General features: G+C 37.8%; 1 protein-coding gene and 1 long non-coding RNA gene across 2 annotated transcripts in view; one reads left to right on the top strand and one right to left on the bottom strand.

Annotated features, from left to right (window-relative positions):
* ERP44 (endoplasmic reticulum protein 44) overlaps window positions 1-20338 on the top strand; it is an 86231-nt gene that overhangs the window by 39970 nt on the left and 25923 nt on the right. Inside the window, exon 5 of the mRNA XM_040238991.1 lies at window positions 19107-19291. Coding sequence (XP_040094925.1) covers window positions 19107-19291 — 185 coding nt within the window. The remainder of the gene's footprint in view (window positions 1-19106; window positions 19292-20338) is intronic.
* The window catches only part of LOC120862881, a 51902-nt gene continuing 31968 nt past the window's right edge, over window positions 405-20338 (bottom strand). Inside the window, exon 3 of the long non-coding RNA XR_005720871.1 lies at window positions 405-954. This is a non-coding gene — a long non-coding RNA (uncharacterized LOC120862881). The remainder of the gene's footprint in view (window positions 955-20338) is intronic.

Raw genomic sequence — 20338 nt, 5'->3', positions numbered from 1 at the left:
CTTTTTGGATCTTTCCTCCCACCTTTCCCTGACAGAGAACATGAGGTTTTTGGTGTGGGCTCTCATTTCAAAATTTTCTATTCTTAATGTATTTAATTAGAACAGACAACAGTCCCTACTCTGATTGAATTTGGATTATAAGATCTGAAATTCTGCTCTCAAGCTTACAGTTATTAGAAAATTAACTTATTTAACAATACATATCATTAATTCTAACAGATTAGTGAACATAAATAAATCTAACATCATTGCTAGTAATCTTTTTATGGGAGTAAATAGCCATAATTTTTTTTTAATCCACTAGAGACACCTACAGAATTAGTTTCTTACTAGTGAAAGTTATATCTGAGACATTGTGTGTTTTATTTAAGTATTTTTTTTCCCTTCTGTGTAATTCTTCCCCCTTTTTTGGCTGCGCTGGGTCTTCATTGCTTTACATGGGCTTTCTCTAGTTGGAGTAGGCGGAGGGATACTCTTCGTTGCAGTCTGTAGGCTTCTCGTTGCAGTCGTTTCTGTTGCTGAGCACAGCCTAGGTGCCTGTAGCTGCAGCCTGTGGGCTCAGTGGCTGCAGCCTGTGGGCTCAGTGGCTGCAGCCTGTGGGCTCAGTGGTTGTAGTGTGTAGGCTCTAGGGCGCATGGGCTTCAGTATTCGCAGCACACAAGCTTGGGCTCAGTAGTTGCAGCTCACAGGCTTTGTTGCTCCACAGCATTTAGAATCTTCCCAGACCAGAAAACAAACCTGTGTCCCCTGCAATGGCAGGTGGATTCTTATCCACTTTGTCACCAGGGAAGCCCAATTCTTCCCTTTTTAAAGTGACACCATGAAATCCTTATTAATGATTTGTTCATATTTTCCACTCTGTCTTTAGAGATTGTACAGTAGGCTGTACTTTGGGTAATCCCTCACATACTAGTTGAACTGCAGAAGTTTTCATCTGGAAGGACCTTAAGAGTCCTGTAGTCTGGAGAAAAATGCCTGTTAGGATTTGCCTTTTTTTTTTATTTAAGGATTTATTGAAGTATAATTGACATATAGTAAACTGCACAAGCTTAAATTATAACAATTTAATATTTTGACACATGTACAGCTGTGAAACTATGATCATAGTCAAGATATCAACATATCTGTCATCCCTCAAATTTTGCTTATGCTCCTTTGTGGTGTGTCTCTCCCGTCCATCCTCAGGTAACCATGGAACTGCCAACGTTTGGATTTGCAATAATTTCTTTGGTGTTATATCCAAGAAATTATTGCAAATCCAATGTCATGAATCTTTTCTCCTATATTTTCTTTTTAGAGTGTTATCATTTACATGGTAAGTTTAGGTTTTTACCCATTTTGAATTAATTTTGTGTATGGTTCAAGGTAAGGATCCAGTTTCATTCTTTTGCAAGTGGACTTTCAGCTTTTCTAACACCATTTGTTGATGAGACTATCTTTTCCCTATTGAATGATCTTGACACCCTTGTCAAAAATCATTTGAGCATATATATGAGGGTTTGTTTTTGGATAATCTGTTGTGTTCCATTGGTCAATATGTCTGTGTTTATGCTAGTATCACACTTTTTTTTTTTAATTATTGTAGCCTTGTAATAAGTTCTGAAGTTAGGAAGTATGAGATCTCAAGGTTTGTTTGAGAGTATCTTCTGAAAGGCATATACTCTTAATTTTGATGGAGTCTAATTCTGTCCTTTTCAAAAATGGACTATACTTTTTAATTCTCTAAGAAATCTTTGCCACACCCTTGATCACAAAGATTTTCTGCCATTTTTTCTTTCATGAATTTTATGTATGAAGTGTACATTTAAGTCTGTATTGCATTTAGACTTAATTTTTATATGTGGCACAATGTTTGGATTAGAGTGCCCCCTTTTTTTTCTTTTACAAATAGTTGCCAAGTTGTTCTGATATTATTTGTTGAAAAGACAATCTTTTCTTCACTAACTTTGCATCTTTGTCAGAATCATCTGACCATATATATATGGATCTATTTCTAGTCTCTGTTCTGTACTGGATATATTTGTCTGTTTATATTAATATCAATACCTTACTTTCTAGATTACTTTAGATCAGTTCAGTTCAGTTCAGTCGCTCAGTCGTGTCCGACTCTTTGCGACCCCATGAATCGCAGCACGCCAGGCCTCCCTATCCATCACCAACTCCCGGAGTTCACTCAAACTCGCGTCCATCGAGTCAGTGATGCCATCCAGCCATCTCATCCTCGGTCGTCCCCTTCTTCTCCTGCCCCCAATCCCTCCCAGCATCAGAGTCTTTTCCAGTGAGTCAACTCTTAGATTTGTAGTAAGTCTCAAAGCAAGTAATTTAAATCTAAGTTTGTCATTTTTTCACAGTGGTTAGGTTACTCTAGTTGCTTTGGATTTCTGTAAGACTTTTAGAATCAGCTTGTTAATTTCTAGCCAAAGGGTGTGGTTGCGGGAGGATGGCTGGGGTTCTAACTGGGATGGCTTTGAACCCTTAGACCACTTTGTGGAGAACTGTCATTTTGACGTTATTGACTCTTTTAATCCATGAATACTGTATGTCTTCCCGTTTATTTAGGTCTTTTCTGTTTCTCTTAGCAGTATTTTGCAGTTTTCAGCAATGTTTTAGTTTACATGTCTTTCACATCTCTGTCAGATTTATCAATAGGTATTTATTTTTTGATGCTGATACTTTTCTAAATGATACTTTTCAAATAACCTTTTTATTTTTGGAACAAATATAGAGATATATTGTAGAAAAATTCTGAAGATAATACAATGACCTTCCTTCTACCCCTTAACCTAGTTTATCCTAATATTGATTGACATTTTACCTTTCCATGGTATATTTGTCAAAACTAAAATTTTAATTTCTGCTGTTTATTGCTGGTATATAAAATACAATTGATTTTTGTATAATGATCTTGTATACTGGTACTTATTAGTTCTAATAAGTCTTATGTAGATCCCTTACTTAGACAGTTATGCTATATGCAAATAAAAAGTTTTACTTCTTACAGTCTTTGCTTCCTTACAGTAGTTTTTCCAGCCAAGTGTACCTACTTGGTGCTTTAGGATTTGTTTCTGTCAGACAGAAGTTTGATATAAAGTTTCCTATCAAAACCAGAAGGTGACCTCAGAATCAAAATACCATCCTGTCCACATAGGTTTTCTTATTAATCACCTGTCTGGTACTGTGGCAACCTACTGTCTTACCTTCTGATACTTAAGTCTGTCTTGCTTCTAACTCAGTGTGTCACCCAGAACTTCCATTCAAAATAATAGTGTTATTTCTTGGAAAAAATTCTTGGAAAAAAATTCTAGTCAGATTGTTGGGAAAAACCTACTGGAGTTAGGCATGCTTTTTGAGTATATTATTTCAGTTATCTTCACCACAGCCCCTTGAGTTAGATAGTGTTATTTACTTATTCAGCATTTTTTTTTAATATGCCTGCTCTTTGTAGTGCAGTGTGGGAGGTTTTTGAGATACAGCAATGAGCCAGATAAACCCAGAAAGGCAAGGGCAATGCACACACACTTGCTCATCAGGATAACTGTTTTGAAGGAAAGGGTTTTAGGTACTATGAGATAATAAGTCCAACTTAGTCTAAGGGTATAGAGAGGTCCCCTTGGAGAATAAGGAAAAGTAGGAGTTTTTAAGGGAAATAGAGGAAGAAGAGTGTTTCAGAAGAAGGAGCAGTAAATGTGAAGTTTCTGAGGTGGTAATGAACGTTGGACTTCCAGAGAGCTGGAGTATATTATTGCTTTATAGATAAAGACACTGAAAGACTTAGAGAGAGTAAGTGATTTATCGAGGTTACATGGTATATGGAGGGAGCCAGACTGTCCCCAGGAGTATACAGCTTTTATCAGGTAACTATGATTTTGAAAATCAAAGTAAAGTAATTTAAATTGAGGTTTCTCAAAGAAACTGAGAATTCACCCAGTTCCTGTATTAAAATGACTTAAAATGTTTGGTATGAATAATGCAGTGGTCTGTTTAAATTATCTATACTGGGTCAGTGTATACATAAAAATGTATTTACTTACATATGATATTGTTTCTATTATTGTTTCTGTACTATGTGGCCCAAACCTCTACTAAGGTAGAAGCCTTTGTCCTGGTACCAGTGGCCTGCTACCTACTAAGTCATATATAGTTGGGCAAATTATCTTTTTAAAAAAAAATCACTGAACTTGATTCAGGAGCCACCATAAAAAGTATGTGTAGGGGTGAGGAGGGGTGGGTGTGGTTAAATGTTAATCCAGGTGAGGGCATACAGGTATTCACTATATTACTTTCTCATCTTTTCTATAAGCTTGAAAATTTTCAAGATAGAAAGCTGTTATAAAAAGTCACTGAACTATAATTTGTCTAGTTTAGAAAAGAGAGAGGAGAGCCTTGTTGATTTAGACTTTTTGAGAAAATATGGGTAAAAACAGCTTGAAATGTGCACTCTACAGGTGTTCTGTGATACTGTTAATTGTAATTTCTGTTTGTTTTCACTGTGATAAGTAATTTTCAACATGATGATTGAATTTAAAAAGGATGTCCTTGAATAGACGTTTACTGGCATTTCGAGGAATACTTAGCGCCACTTCATGGCTTTTGGAATCTGAGCCCAAGATCTCTTAGTGGCTGTCTCTTTCTCAGTGAAAACCTCCTGTGTGCAGGGATGATAGTTGAAGGCATTTTGTGGGTCATGAACTGTCTTCTCTCATAAGCTGCCTTCTCTTGGACAGTAGCATGTCTGCATTACCACCAGGTACAGTGGAAGGTGGATGTACCCTTTGTGAACATTCTTCCATTACCAAGTAGAACTTATGTGGACTTCCCTGGCATTCCCGTGGTTAAGACTCTGCGCTTCCAATACAGAGAGTGCAGGTTCAGTCCCTGGTTAGGGAACCAAGATCACATGTGCTGTGCGGCCAAAAATAAATTTATGCCAGTAACACAAAAATGGCTTAATGTTAGGAAATAGAATAAATCCCATCAATATCTAAAATGGGGAAAGCCAGCTTATCCTATCAATAAACACTGAAAGACTTAATAAAACCCAAGATAGATTATTGGAAGAAATTAATGTGGCAAAATGGATGAGCCATGCTTTGCTTGCATTGAATTTTTAAAATCTTTAGTGACTGTGTATTGCTTCCTAACATTTTTGCAAGCTTAAATTGAGGTGTGGCATGTCAGAATTTACCTATTTATCTTAGCCACAAATCTTGTATATTGTCTTGCATTTGGGAATTTCTGCCAATGTGGTGTTACGTATGTTTTCTTTATCAGCCCTGCTTAAGAACTGAGAACAGGAGGATACCATAAGTTAAGAAACAAGCAACATAATTATATAATAATACAGAAAGGTAATGGCACTAATTTTCATAAAACATGCCAAGTGAGTATTTTCAAAGTAGTCCCTGTGGGAGGCAATGCACGTATTCATTCCTTAGAACCTGGTGGACGTTCTTAGTTTGGAGTTGTCCTCTACTTCAGTTTACTAGTTGATCAGGAAAACCCATCTCAGGGCATAATTATAGATCTGCTGCCCACATTTCTTTCTGTCTTTTCCACCTAGCAGCATCCCATGGAGTGCTTTCTCTCTTACCTTTATCTCCCCTCTGTTTGCCCTTTTAGGACTTTATTTGAAGGTTGAAAGGTTCAGATAAATAGGTTGAGAACCTGGAGCTAGAGGAGAGAAGGCAAGAGAGCTGCAGCAGGCTAATTTCACTCCATCAGCCCTTTGGTTTCTGTGTATAAGCTGGAGGCAGCAGCTTTGATTTCCCTTCCCCACTCTACTTTCTTCCTGCAAAAGCCTGGTGACATCAGAAAGCTTCCAACTTTGTTTAAGCTTAGCTATATATTTTTTTGAAATCCCAGTGTAAAACTTGTAGCTTGAAAAACCCTTATCTAGTGGTAGAATTTAGTTCGGTTAGAAGCCCCTAACTTCTCCATTTGTTGTATTTAAGTAGAAGAGAAGTAGAGGAAAAGAAAAAGGAAAAGTCAGGGCAGTTGAAGAGAGATGTAAGATACAGATAGAGAAACAATCTCTTCCCACAACCCAGAGGGCATTTGTGTCCTGTGATGGCCACTATGTCCTCGCTCATCCTGCAGAGGACTGGGAGACTGGGCTCATATTTGTCACAGATCTGGCAATTGCCTATTAATTTCACCCATCTGGGGGCCCCATAAAAGGAATTGCTGCATCTCTGGTGAAGATATATTTATTATTGACTTATTCGAGGATTTCTTTTATACTGATCTTAGAAAATCCAGACTGGTACATGTTTTTGTTACCTGTATTATATATGAAGAGTTTTAAGAATTTCATTTAGGGTTCTAGTCTGGGGACTTCCCTGGTCATCTAGTTGCTAGGACTCTGAGCTCCCAATGCAGAGGTCCCAGGTTCAATCCCTGGTCAGGGAACTAAATCCCACATGCCACAACTAAGGGTTCCACATGCTGCAACGAAGACCGAAGATCCTGGGCTGCCACTAAGACCTGGCACAGCCAAATGAATCAATAAATGTTAGGAGAAGAAGATTCTAGTGTGTGGAAACAGTTAGAAATAGTAGTAGCAGCAGTCGTAATATTAATGACAAAAATAATAATGGTAAAGTGGAAGCTCTATAAGAGCAAGGATCTTGCCTTTTTACCCCTCTATGTCTAGCACTGGATTGACACCTAGCACACAGCCAGTGTTTATTTATAGTTGTTGAATAGATGGATGATAAATAATAGCCAGCATTTATGAACTGTTCCTTTGTAGGTACTTTGTTAAATCCTTCAAATAGGTTCTCTCATTACCTGTCAACAATATGATAATGTATTTTTTGCTGTATTTTATCAAGTGCTGATTATAAACACACTTCTATCTGTAACTGAAAAAAAAAAAACAGAAAAACAAAAATAGAACTAGAGCACAGTGTTTTCTTATCACTTAGGATTTTTACGTCTATCCTAAGAGCTATTTTAGAATTACTTACAGATTTGTCACATTGTTTATTTATGTACCTAAAAAGGGAAACAAGTTTATTCAAGTAATCCTGAACCAGTTTCACATTCAGAATCTGACTCCTGTGCAATCACTTTCCAATTCTGTCATTGATTCTTGTGTTTTTCCACACAATGTCGACTCCTGTGCCATTTTGAGTGTTTCTAGGATTTTCTTCCAATCTGTTAATACCCAGTTCTGTAAGTACTGATGCTGGCACTTTACTGTTTGACTAACCTCAGAGTTATTTTTTTTTTTCTCAATTAAAACATGTCACTGCTAGTTAAGCAACTGTTATTCAAATACAGCAGTATATAACCAAAATGTTAATAGTGATTTTCCCCAGTGGTAGCTGGATTACAAAATGTTCTCATGTCCTTTTGTTTGTAATTGTCTGTCTTCCAAAATTTGTACATATGTGCATGATTAAAACTTGCCTGTTCTTCAGTTACAGATCATGATATCACTTGGTCTCATCTTATTCAACCTCTTTGGGGGAGATTGGGGATAAAATTAATCACTTTCCTTGGTGGTCATGCTGCCTTAAGATGTAGGAAGTTCATTCATCTGCCCCTGGTGGGACCAGGTTCTCTGCTGACCTCCAGTGGCTATAGGCTGTATGGCACTGAGCAAGAGATGGGTCAGCAGCTTAGTCGTTTCTGACTCTGCTACCCCATGGACTATAACTGACCAGGCTCCTCTGCCCATGGGATTCTCCAAGCAAGAATAGTGGAGTGGGTTCCCATTTCCTTCTCCAAGCAAGAGATAGTCTTGTTGAATGTATTACTTGCTGGTCATTGCAGAATATTCAGATTCCCACTAGCACTTTGGGGAAAGTACTTTGTAATTGTTCCTGAAGTGGGCAGCACTTTCTCCCAAATGCCAGCGTCACTGTCACCTGTCTGTCACTGTTGCCTTCCAGTGCAACTTGAACCTTCCACATAAGAAACTGAGAAGTTTTTTTAAGGGCTATCAACAAGTGAGACATTAAGAATAGGAAAATAATTATAGACAACAATATTGTATTAACGTCAAACTTGCTAACAGACTGGATCTTAATTATTCCCACCACAAAATGAATCATAATTATGTAAATTTAGGAATATTAGCTAACACTATAGTGAGGAGAATCATGCTGTAATACTGCAGTATAGAAATAAATCAAGTCAACATGTCATATTTCAGTTCTGAAAAAAAGATACAGTGAAGAATTCATGTGCATAAAATAGAACTTGTATGAGCAGGTTTAGTCCGAATCCCGAGTAAGCTTATAGGCTTTGTTTCTGATTTTTACGTTTAGGGTTTTATTGTTGTGGTTTTGTTTTGTTTTGGATTTTTTTACCACGTTGTGGGAGGTTGTAGTTTGGGAATAGAAAAACACATAGGTAGCAGTGCTCCTTATCCTGGAACTAGAACAGTAAGACCTTTCTATTGAAATCTTCTGCCTCTTTTACTTTCTGACATGGATAATCATAGCAGGCAGGAACATTGCTCAGACCAGAGCAAGGGGCACTTCCCTTTTTGGAACCTTGCTGGGCATGAGGATGGCAGGCTGGCAGGCAGAACACATCAAGGAGCAATAAGTGACCACTGAAGCAGAAGTCTGTGCTAATTTTCCAATCAGCACGCTGTTAACCTTCTTAAATTTGTAATTCCTTTGCCATCCATTTTAACATTTGATCCAACCAGTTAATAATAATTTTTTAAAAAACCCTCCATTTATTATACCCCTTAAGTCATTCTTCATTGTACTGTCAGATGTCACCTTGTAATTATCCTAAAGTCACTTTTGACCAAAGCTTGTAAAAAGTCACCTTTATGTCTGAGATTGATCAATGCAATTTTATGGTTATTACTTCTTAGTAATTAAACGCTACCTCATTATGTTGTATACCTGCTGCCATGATATTGTTTGAGAATTAAGCAAGTATCTATCCCTCTAAATAGTCTTTAAGTGTTATTTAATCTTTTTTTTAATCTGTAACTAGGATTTTAAGGCAGCAGTTCTAAAGGTTGTGCTGTTTAAATTGGTAAACAGACTCACTGCTGCTGGCTTTGCTTAGTGGCTTCCTTACTAGTCTTCCTGGTGCTCTGCACTGTCAGGTGAATATTTCCAAAGCCCAGCGCTGCTGCTCAGGGACTGCTTATCACAAGTAGGAGAAAATTCAAATTCCATTAATTTAGCACTTAATCCTCTCTGGAGTCTATCTCTAGCCTTATTTATTTTACTTCTAGTATATGTGTATTTGCTATCAGAACACTCTTTTCCCATTATGCCCACTGATTCACCAAGTTAAGGAAGTTGAAAGCATTATATTGTCTCAAGCAGTGCCTCTTGCTATCCATTTTCATACTGATCCTTAGGCCACAAATAGAAAATGGATGTTTTGTATTAGACTAGGTCATTTCTTTCTGAATCTATCTCATATCCTTTCTGCCAAATCCTTTGGGAATTTAATTTCTTGGCACATTAGGCTTAACATTGAATGTGCACCTAAATTGAACCTAGTAGGATATATTTTCCCTTCCTAGGACTTGATATTATTAAAAAAATTTTTTGTTATTGCTCTTTTGCTGATAGGATGGTCAAAATGTGTTCTGTGATAGTTTTAATTTGTTACTTCTTGATTACAACTGAGCATGTTTTTATTGGTCATATTTTTATTGGTCATTCTTTATGAAAGGTTTCTTTCATAAATTGATATCTTAGCCCACTTATCTTTTTTGATGGTCTTTTAGTTACTGCTCTTTATATATTATGAATATGAATAATTTGTTTCATAAAATTACTTGGGAAATGTCCCCTTTTTTTCTTTTTTCTCTAGAATGGTTGTAAAAATAGCATTATTGTGTCCTTAAATGTTTGGTAGAATTTCCCCCAACATATCCATTTTAGTGTTATATTTTCATTCTAAGTATTGCATAGGCTGCATGCTGGAAGTTCTGATATGTATTTTCATTATCATTCATTTCAAAATATTTTCCAGTTTCCCTTTGTAATTTCATCTTTAATCCATGGCATATAGAAGTTACTTTATTCTCATTATGAGTTGAATCATTTGAAAGCTGTTGAGACTTTTTCTGTGATTCATGCAGTTTAGTTCATTTCAGTTCTGTCGCTCAGTCTTGTCTGACTCTTTATGACCCCATGAACTGCAGCACACCAGGCCGCCCTGTCCATCACCAACTCCTGGAGTCCACCCAACCCATGTCCATTGAGTCAGTGATGCCATCCAACCATCTCATCCTCTGTCGTCCCCTTCTCCTCCTGCCTTCAATCTTTCCCAGCGTCAGGGTCTTTTCCAATGAGTCAGCTCTTCGCATCAGGTGGCCAAAGTACTGGAATTTCAGCTTCAACATCAGTCCTTCCAATGAACACCCAGGACTGATCTCCTTTAGGATGGACTGCTGGATCGGCTCGCAGTTCAAGGGACTTGCAAGAGTCTTCTCCAGCACCACACTTCAAAAGCATCAATTCTTCGGCACTCAGCTTTCTTTATAATCCAACTCTCACATCCATACGTGACCACTGGGAAAACCATAGCCTTGACTAGACAGACCTTGGTTGGCAAAGTAATGTCTCTGCTTTTTAATATGCTGTCTAGGTTGGTCATAACTTTCCTTCCAAGGAAAAAGCGCCTTTTAATTTTATGGCTGCAGTTGCCATCTGCAATGATTTTGGAGCCCAGAAAAATAAAGTCAGCCACTGTTTCCACTGTTTCCCCATCTATTTCCCATGACGTGATGGGACCAGATGCCATGATCTTCATTTTCTGAACCTTGAGCTTTAAGCCAACTTTTTCACTATCCTCTTTCACCTTCATCAAGAGGCTCTTTAGTTCTTCTTTGCTTTCTGCCATAACGGTGGTGTCATCTGTGTATCTGAGGTTATTGATATTTCTACTGACAAACTTGATTCCAGCTTGTGCTTCCTCCAGCCCAGCATTTCTCATGATGTACTCTGCATAGAAGTTAAATAAGTAGGGTGACACTATACAGCCTTGATGTACTCCTTTTCCTATTTGGAACTGGTCTGTTGCTCCATGTCCAGTTCGAACTGTTGCTTCCCGACCTGCATACAAGTTTCTCAAGAGGCAAGTCAGGTGGTCTGGTATTCCCATCTCTATAAGAATTTTCCACAGTTAATTGTGATCCACACAGTCAAAGGCTTTGGCATAGTCAGTAAAGCAGAAGTAGATGTTTTTCTGGAACTCTCTTGCTTTCTCAATGATCCAGTGGATGTTGGCAATTTGATCTCTGGTTATTCTGCCTTTTCTAAAACCAGCTTGAACATCTGGAAGTTCACGGTTCACGTATTGCTGAAGCCTGCCTTGGAGAATTTTGAGCGTTACTTTACTAGCATGTGAGATGAGTGCAATTGTGCGGTAGTTTGAGCATTCTTTGGTATTGGAATGAAAACTGACCTTTTCCAGTCCTGTGGCCACTGCTGAGTTTTCCAAATTTGCTGGCATACTGAGTGCAGCACTTTCACAGCATCATCTTCCAGGATTTGAAATAGCTCAACTGGAATTCCATCACCTCCGCTAGCTTTGTTCATAGTGATGCTTTCTAAGGCCCACTTGACTTCACATTCCAGGATGTCTGGCTCTAGATTAGTGATCACACCATTGTGATTATCTGGGTCACGAAGATCTTTTTTGTACAGTTCTGTGTATTCTTGCCACCTCTTCTTTTTTTTTTTTTTTTAATTTATTTATTTATTTTTTTTACTTTACAATTCTGTATTGGTTTTGGCATAGATTGACATGAATCCACCACAGGTGTACATGCGTTCCCAAACATGAGCCCCTCTCCCACCCCCCTCCCCACAACATCTCTCTGGGTCATCTCCGTGCGTCAGCCCCAAGCGTGTCATATCCTGCATCAGACATAGACTGGCATTTCGATTCTTACATGATATTATACATGTTTCATTGCCACCACCTCTTCTTAATATCTTCTGCTTCTGTTAGGTCCATACCATTTCTGTCCTTTATCGAGCCCATCTTTGCATGAAATGTCTCCTTGGTATCTCTAATTTTCTTGAAGAGATCTCTAGTCTTTCCCATTCTGTTGTTTTCCTCTATTTCTTTGCATTGATCGCTGAAGAAGGCTTTCTTATCTCTTCTTGCTGTTCTTTGGAACTCTGCATTCAGATGCCTGTATCTTTCCTTTTCTCCTTTGCTTTTCACTTCTCTTCTTTTCACAGCTATTTGTAAGGCCTCCCCAGACAGCCATTTTGCTTTTTTGCATTTCTTTTCCATGGGGATGGTCTTGATCCCTGTCTCCTGTACAATGTCACGAACCTCCGTCCATAGTTCATCAGGCACTCTTATCTATCAGATCTAGTCCCTTAAATCTATTTCTCACTTCTACTATATAATCATAAGGGATTTGATTTAGGTCATACCTGAATGGTCTAGCGGTTTTCTCTACTTTCTTCAATTTCAGTCTGAATTTGGCAATAAGGAGTTCATGATCTGAGCCACAGTCAGCTCCCGGTCTTTTTGCTGACTATATAGAGCTTCTCCATCTTTGGCTGCAAAGAATATAATCAATCTGATTTTGGTGTTGACCATCTGGTGATGTCCATGTGTAGAGTCTTCTCTTGTGTTGTTGGAAGAGGGTGTTTGCTATGACCAGTGCGTTCTCTTGGTAAAACTCTATTAGTCTTTGCCCTGCTTCATTCCTTATTCCAAGGTCAAATTTGCCTGTTACTCCAGGTGTTTCTTGACTTCCTACTTTTGCATTCCAGTCCCCTATAATGAAAAGGACATCTTTTTTGGGTGTTAGTTCTAAAAGGTCTTGTAGGTCTTCATAGAACCGTTCAACTTCAGCTTCTTCAGCATTACTGGTTGGGGCATAGACTTGGATTACTGTGATATTGAATGGTTTGCCTTGGAAATGAACAAAGATCATTCTCTTGTTTTTGAGACTGCATCCAAGTACTGCATTTCGGACTCATTTTTGACCATGATGGCTACTCCATTTCTTCAAAGGGATTTCTGCCCACAGTAGTACATATAATGGTCATCTGAGTTAAATTCACCCATTCCAGTCCATTTTAGTTCAGTGATTTCTAGGATGTCGACGTTCACTCTTGCCATCTCCTGTTTGACCACTTCCAATTTGCCTTGATTCATGGACGTAACATTCCAGGTTCCTATGCAATATTGCTCTTTACAGCATCAGACCTTGCTTCTATCACCAGTCACATCCACAACTGGGTATTGTTTTTGCTTTGGCTCCATCCCTTCATTCTTTCTGGAGTTACTTCTCCACTGATCTCCAGTAGCATATTGGGCACCTACTGACCTGGGGAGTTCCTCTTTCAGTATCCTACCTTTTTGCATTTTCATACTGTTCATGGGGTTCTCAAGGCAAGACTACTGAAGCAGTTTGCCATTCCCTTCTCCAGTGGACCACATTCTGTCAGACCTCTCCCCCATGACCCGTCCATCTTGCGTAGCCCCACACGGCATGGCCTAGTTTCATTGAGTTAGACAAGGCTGTGGTCTTTGTGATTAGATTGACTAGTTTTCTGTGATTATGGTTTACAGTGTGTATGCCCTCTGATGCCCTCTCACAACACCTACTGTCTTACTTGGGTTTCTCTTACCTTGGACGTGGGGTATCTCTTCACGGCTGCTCCAGCAAAGCGCAGCCGCTGCTCCTTACCTTGGACAAGAGGTATCTCCTCACGGCCGCCCCTCCTGACCTTGAACGTGGAGTAGCTCCTCTCGGCCCTTGAGATTTCTTTTGATTAGTATTATACAGTATATTTTTCCCCATCCTTTTAATTTCAAGGTTTTTGCATCCTTAGGTTTAGATATGTATTTTGTAAGTAGTGTATAGTTAGACTCTACTATTGTATCTTTGCCAAAAATCAGTTCTACGTGGGTATATGGGTCTGATTCTGGACTCTATTCCATTGGTCTGTTCGTCTATCTTTATGTCAGTATCACAATGTCTAAATTACTGGAGGCCTACATTAAGTGTTAAAATCCACTAGTGTAGCTCCTCTAATTTTGATTTTTGGGTATACTAATCTGTAATTTTTAAAATAATATTTGGGTATTATAAGAAATGCCCAAATATTATCTGGCTTGGATATAAGGGTAATGGTGGAAAGTAATTGGAAAGTAATTACCCAAGTAATCATAATCGGAAAGTAATCTCTTTAGTTTTGGGGAAAAGTTTGTGGAAGTGGAATTATTTCTTCCTTAAATATTTGGTAGAATTAGCCAATGAAGCTTTCAGTGGAAAGTGCTTAGAAATACGTTTTTTTGAAAGAGAAAAAACACATGCTGAATTTTTGGTAGTGATTTCAACTCCAACTAAATAATACAGGGTTTTTATTTAATTTCCTCAATTTTATATTTGTTTCTTATTCTGAAAATCTTGATTTTTAATAGCATTAGCATGATTACTCATGGCTTTATCTATAATATGTGTGTGTGTTTAGTTCAAAATAATAATTAGTGTATTCAATATCTTTAATCTAATTTTGTTTTACTATTAAATATTTTCTTTATCCCAAATCAAAACTATAAACCACGGTAAAGTCAGGAGCTATAAATTCCATTCCTGACCTCACCTTGCATTTTCGTCCTTTGATGTTGTTTTTTGGAGGGAGTGAGGGGGTAAGGGGGCAAAGATACATATATATACATAGTCCTACTTATTTTCTAAGTTTCTTTTATATTTCTTTCATCTCTGCACCTGGCGTTTTTCACTGAACAGTGTATCTTAGTGATTATTCCTCAGAAGCACAAAGGAATCTTTTTCATTCTTTTATATAACAGCCTAGTACTTTGTTGTATGGGTGTACCATACTTTATTTAACCAATGTCCTACTGATGGATATTCAGGAAAAATAATAACTTTTAAAAAGATGTCCAGTCCACTGCATTGTAGCATTGACTAGTAGAACTATTTAGCCTAATTTTAACAGCATTTTTACTAAAAACTCATTCATTTATATATTATTGCAAAAATTCATTTTACAGTATGCTAGGTTTACTGTGTGGCATGATGAGGACTGAATGAGTTTTTTAGTTAGGAAAGGTAAAGTTCTGTACTTTTTATTATTTCTTTGAGCTGGTTTTCATGTATTAGGGTAAGTGTAAGACTTTGTAGCCTTTTCCTTATAGCAAGTGCTTCTACTTTTCTTAAAAGACTTCTTGCTTATACAAAAACTCTTACCTCATCTAGGTGAGTGATGGTATGATCACTCACCAAGAGCCAGACATCCTGCAATGCAAGTCAAATAGGCCTTAGGAAGCATCACTATGAACAAAGCTAGTGGAGGTGATGGAATTCCAGTTGAGCTATTTCAAATCCTAAAAGATGATGCTATGAAAGTGACACACTCAATAGGCCAACAAATTTGGAAAACTCAGCAGTGGCCATAGGACTGGAAAAGGTCAGTTTTCATTCCAGTCCCAAAGAAGGCAATGCCAAAGAATGCTCAAACTACCATACAATTGCACTCATCTCACACGCTAGCAAAGTTAATGCTCAAAATTCTCCAAGCCAAGCTTCAACAGTATGTGAACCATGAACTTCCATATGTTCAAGCTGGATTTAGAAAAGCCAGAGGAACCAGAGATCAAATTGCCAACATCCATTGGATCATGAAGAAAGCAAGAGAGTTCCACAAAAAATCTACTTTTGCTTTATTGACTACGCCAAAGCCTTTGACTTTGTGGATCACAACAAACTGTGGAAATTCTGAAAGAGATGGGAATACCAGACCATCTGACCTGTCTCCTGAGAAATCTGTATGCAGGTCAAGAAGCAACAGTTAGATCTGGACATGGAACAACAGACTGGTTCCAAATTGGGAAAGGAATACGTCAAGGCTGTATATTGTCACCTTGCTTATTTAACTTATATGCAGTGTATATAATGTGAAATGCCAGGCTGGATGAAGCACAAGCTGGAATCAAGATTGCTGGGAGATATATCAATAACCTCAGATATGCAGATGACATCACCGTTATGGCAGAAAGCAAAGAAGAACTAAAGAGCCTCTTGATGAAAGTGAAGGAGGAATGTGGAAAAGTTGGCTTAAAGCTCAACATTCAGAAAACTAAGTTCATGGCATCCGGTTCCATCACTTCATGGCAAATAGATGTGGAAACAATGGGAACAGTGACAGAAGACAGTTATTTTTTGGTGCTCCAAAATCACTGCAGATGGTGAATGCAGCCATGAAATTAAAAGATGCTTGCTCCTTGTAAAAGCTATGACCATTCTAAACAGCATAATATTAAAAAGCAGAAACATTACTTTGCCAACAAAGGTCTGTCTAGTCAGAGCTATGGTTTTTCCTGTGGTCATGTATGGATGTGAGAGTTGGACCATAAAGAAAGCTGAGCACTGAAGAATGGATGCTTTTGAACTGTGGTGGTAGAGAAGACTCTTGAGAGTCCCTTGGACTGCAAGAAGATCAAATCAGTCAATCCTAAAGGAAATCAGTCCTTAATATTCATTGAAAGGACCAATGCTGAAGGTGAAACTGCAATTCTTTGGCCACCTGATGCAAGAACTGACTCATTAGAAAAGACCCTGATGCTGGGAAAGATGGAAGCCAGGAGAAGAAGGGGACAGAAGAGAATATAGATGGTTGGATGGCATCACTGACACCATGGACATGAGTTTCAGTAAGCTCTGGGAGTTGCTGATGGACAGGGAAGCCTGGTGTGTTGCAGTCCATGGGGTCGCAGAGTCAGACATGACTGAACAACTAAATTGAACTTACCTCTTAATTTATAGTACCAATTTAGTCTAATTAATTCCTTGCTCAGGTAATAAAACCCACCATTTTTATAACACCTTAAAGACATGTTTTCTCATTAATTTATCAGGTTGATAAAGGGCTTATGGCTGATATATCCTGTAGTATTCTGCTTCAGAAAGTATTGACTCCTAAGCCAAGCAGATTAATGTCTAGTAAATACATGCATATTAAGATATCTTAATATTATTTCAAATTTCTGTGATTTGGTGAATAAAATATTCTTCTCAGTCTCATATGACCAGTGGTTCTGTTTGCTCATATTTGTCTTCTATTTAAAGAATTATATTAATAATAATTGAAAGCCGCTCAATAACAATTGAAAGCCGCTCAGTCATGTCCGATTCTGCGAGAGTTCTCTAGGCCAGAACACTGGAGTGGGTAAGCTGTTCCCTTCTTCAGGGGATCTTCCCAATCCAGGGATTGAACCCAGGTGTCCCGCATTGCAGGCAGATTTTTTACCAGCTGAGCCACAAGGGAAGCCCATGTTAATAATAGTCAAGCATATTTACTCCTTTATAAATCCTCCATGGAGGTTAACAAAGAGTTATATGATCTTAATTACATCATCTTTTCTCCAAACCTACTTCTGAGAACCCATATTCCATCCTTAACTTCTAATACACCATTTTAGTATTCTTTGATCTTAGGGAATAAATGCAACCTTGACTAACCAAAATAGTATATTTTTACCTCTTCCAAGGCATTGCAAAGACATTAGAATCCTTACATAAAGTCATTAACCTTCTGCTTACTTCCCCTCCCCCAGTTTATATGTTGTTGTTTTTATTTTATGTATTTTGTGTCAAACCCCACAAGGCATAATTGTTGTTTTGTATAGTCAGTGGTCATTTTAATTTTTAAAAAATTTTATGGCGGTATAGTTGACCTAACTGTACATAGCTAAAATATACAAATTAAGTTTTGCTCTATGTGTACACCCATGAAACTGTCAGCACTCATCCGAGTATATATCCTCTGGTACTGTTGTTTCTACCGTCTAATCTCCTAGAAAATTAAAGACAGTTAACAGTTTACTGCAATTCTGTTTTGTTTTGTAACAGCTAGGAATGGAGGTAGTGCTAGAGAATTTTCATGGTTTCTGCGCTGCTATTTTAAAATTCCTTAATTTTAGAACTCAGTTAAAAACATTTTTTTTCACCTGTCTTAAGCCTCTTATGCTCTCTCAGGTCCCCGTCAGTCTAAAAATGGAGTGCATCTGTTAACATTCTCATACTTGTGACTGGTATGGCCTTTGAGCTTTACTAGGACTTCCTGGTGGCTCAGCAGTAAAGAACCCCCCTGCCAATACAGGAGATGTGGGTTTGATCCCTGGGTCAGGAAGATCCCCTGGAGAAGAAATAGCAACACACTCCATTATTCTTTCCTGAGAAATCCCATGGACAGAGAAACCATGGCAGGTAGTAATCCATGGGGGTCACAAAAAGAGATGGACACGACTTAGGAATTAAAACAAGTGTCTAGAAACCATTGATTTCTCCTATTAGCTACCTCTTAGAAGTAACAGCAGAAAAATTTCAAGGCTTTTCCATTCTGATATGAGTCTGTATCTTAGTAATTGTGATTCCTAAAAGTAAGATCAGCATACATTTTTACTCAGTTTCTTATTTTGAAACTCTAAATACTAATTTTAATGATTTGTGTGAGAATACATGCTTAGGTCATGGAAAAGGATATATATATATTTTTTTGGTGTATACTCTTGAGTTTTGCTTTTAATTGTATTAGCTTACAGAAAATTTTCATATGTGGGATTATAAATACTTCTTCTAGCCATGAATCTAATAGTTTTAGCCTTTAAGAGTGATTTAAATTTAATTTTCTTTTACTAAATACTGTAAGATCCTTACAATATAAAGTAATTTGAATGACTATTTTCAAAATTGGAATTTTTCACATTCCAATTTTTTTTCTAGACGGCATCTATAATAATACTGACATTTATTAAGAGTTTACTCTTTTATGCATTTGAGTTGTCTCACTTAGTCCTTAAAATAACTCTGTGTGGTAGAAATTATTATCCCTATATAACAGATAAGAAATAAGGCATGGGGAGTTGATGCACTTTGCAAATTCAACGGCCAGTAAAATAGCTTTGAGGTTTAAACCAGGCAGTATACATCTGGAACCTAGCCTCTTAACCAATATGAACCTTCTCATGATTAGTTTCTTTTTTCTAATGCTGGAAAAGAATTAGATGAACCAAAATGTTCTCCCTAAATAATTGTAAGATTTTTACAGCTGGACTAAAGGGCCCACTGAGACTAAGTTTGAAAGTAAAGTTAATTTTTGTTTTCATTCTTTTAGCTGATATAGCCCAGAGATATAGGATAAGCAAATACCCAACCCTCAAGTTGTTTCGTAATGGGATGATGATGAAGAGAGAATACAGGGGTCAGCGATCAGTGAAAGCACTTGCAGATTACATCAGGCAACAAAAAAGTGACCCCATTCAAGAACTTCATGACTTGGCAGAAATCACCACTCCTGACGTAAGTCATTGACTTTTGCTGGATCAAATGAGCATAGCCTGCTTGATTCATGTAAACAGATTCTTAGGAAACCAAAGAATCTATAGACATTTTCTTATAGTTCACTGCAGTGGATTTTGATGTATACATATACATAACAAGTTGAATTTTTCTTGAATTAATTCTCAAGGGGAATGCTAATGTTTTACTGAGCCTTTGAATAAAATATATAAAGCAATAAAGTTGCACTAATTCAATTTAATTGAGGGCAAAGGGTAGCCTGAATTACGAAGAAATAGAAGTTAATGTCAGGCACACACAACCACAGTTTCCTTTTTCTGCTTAGTGGCAACCCTCAGGGTCTCTGCTCTCATTACGCCTGTAGCAGCAGTTTGTATAAATTTTAGTATCCTCTGACCTAACCACCCTTAATGATACATTAACAAGGTCTTTTTCTTTGTACACCAAGAAGTGTTTTAAAAGCAAATGAAAACATTAAGTTTGGGCTTCAGATTGTCATTGCTGAATTGTCATTGCAACTTGATTCTTACCCTGCTTACAAATGAACAGGTTAGCCAATTCATTTCGTGGATGCTGTTAGAAGACATAAGGCTCCTGGTCAGAGATAACAGTTTTCTTGCTCACATCACAGCAGTGTGAGCATGGTTGCGTTTGTTTCCTTGTCCCCCAAGTCCTGGAGGTGAAAGAGGGCCAGATGGATCCCTGCTCACGCAGGGGGTTGTGACAGGAGAACTCTAGGCTTGGGAAATATCTGTCTCATATCCAGCAGTAAGCCTGCTCTCTGTCCTGGAGGGAGACATCACCTCATACTTCAGCCTTGCTCCCTATAAGCACAACCTTGAGAGATGACCTGGATCAAGAATGGTCAGACTCTTGGATCTTGGGTATACCTAAATGTTTAAAAGTGTGAGAGACCCATGATGGAGTCTCTGCCAGCAGCCACACATTACAAATTGATGTATTATTTTAACACACCTTAAAATTAGTCATCTTATTTAGGAAAAAAACTGTCACCAATTAAACAGTTATTATTTCTTGAAATTTTAA

Source organism: Oryx dammah, unplaced genomic scaffold, assembly GCF_014754425.2.
Source record: "Oryx dammah isolate SB20612 unplaced genomic scaffold, SCBI_Odam_1.1 HiC_scaffold_1, whole genome shotgun sequence".
In the NCBI taxonomy this organism is placed as follows: domain Eukaryota; kingdom Metazoa; phylum Chordata; class Mammalia; order Artiodactyla; family Bovidae; genus Oryx; species Oryx dammah.
This window is presented reverse-complemented; position numbering and strand designations above follow the sequence as displayed.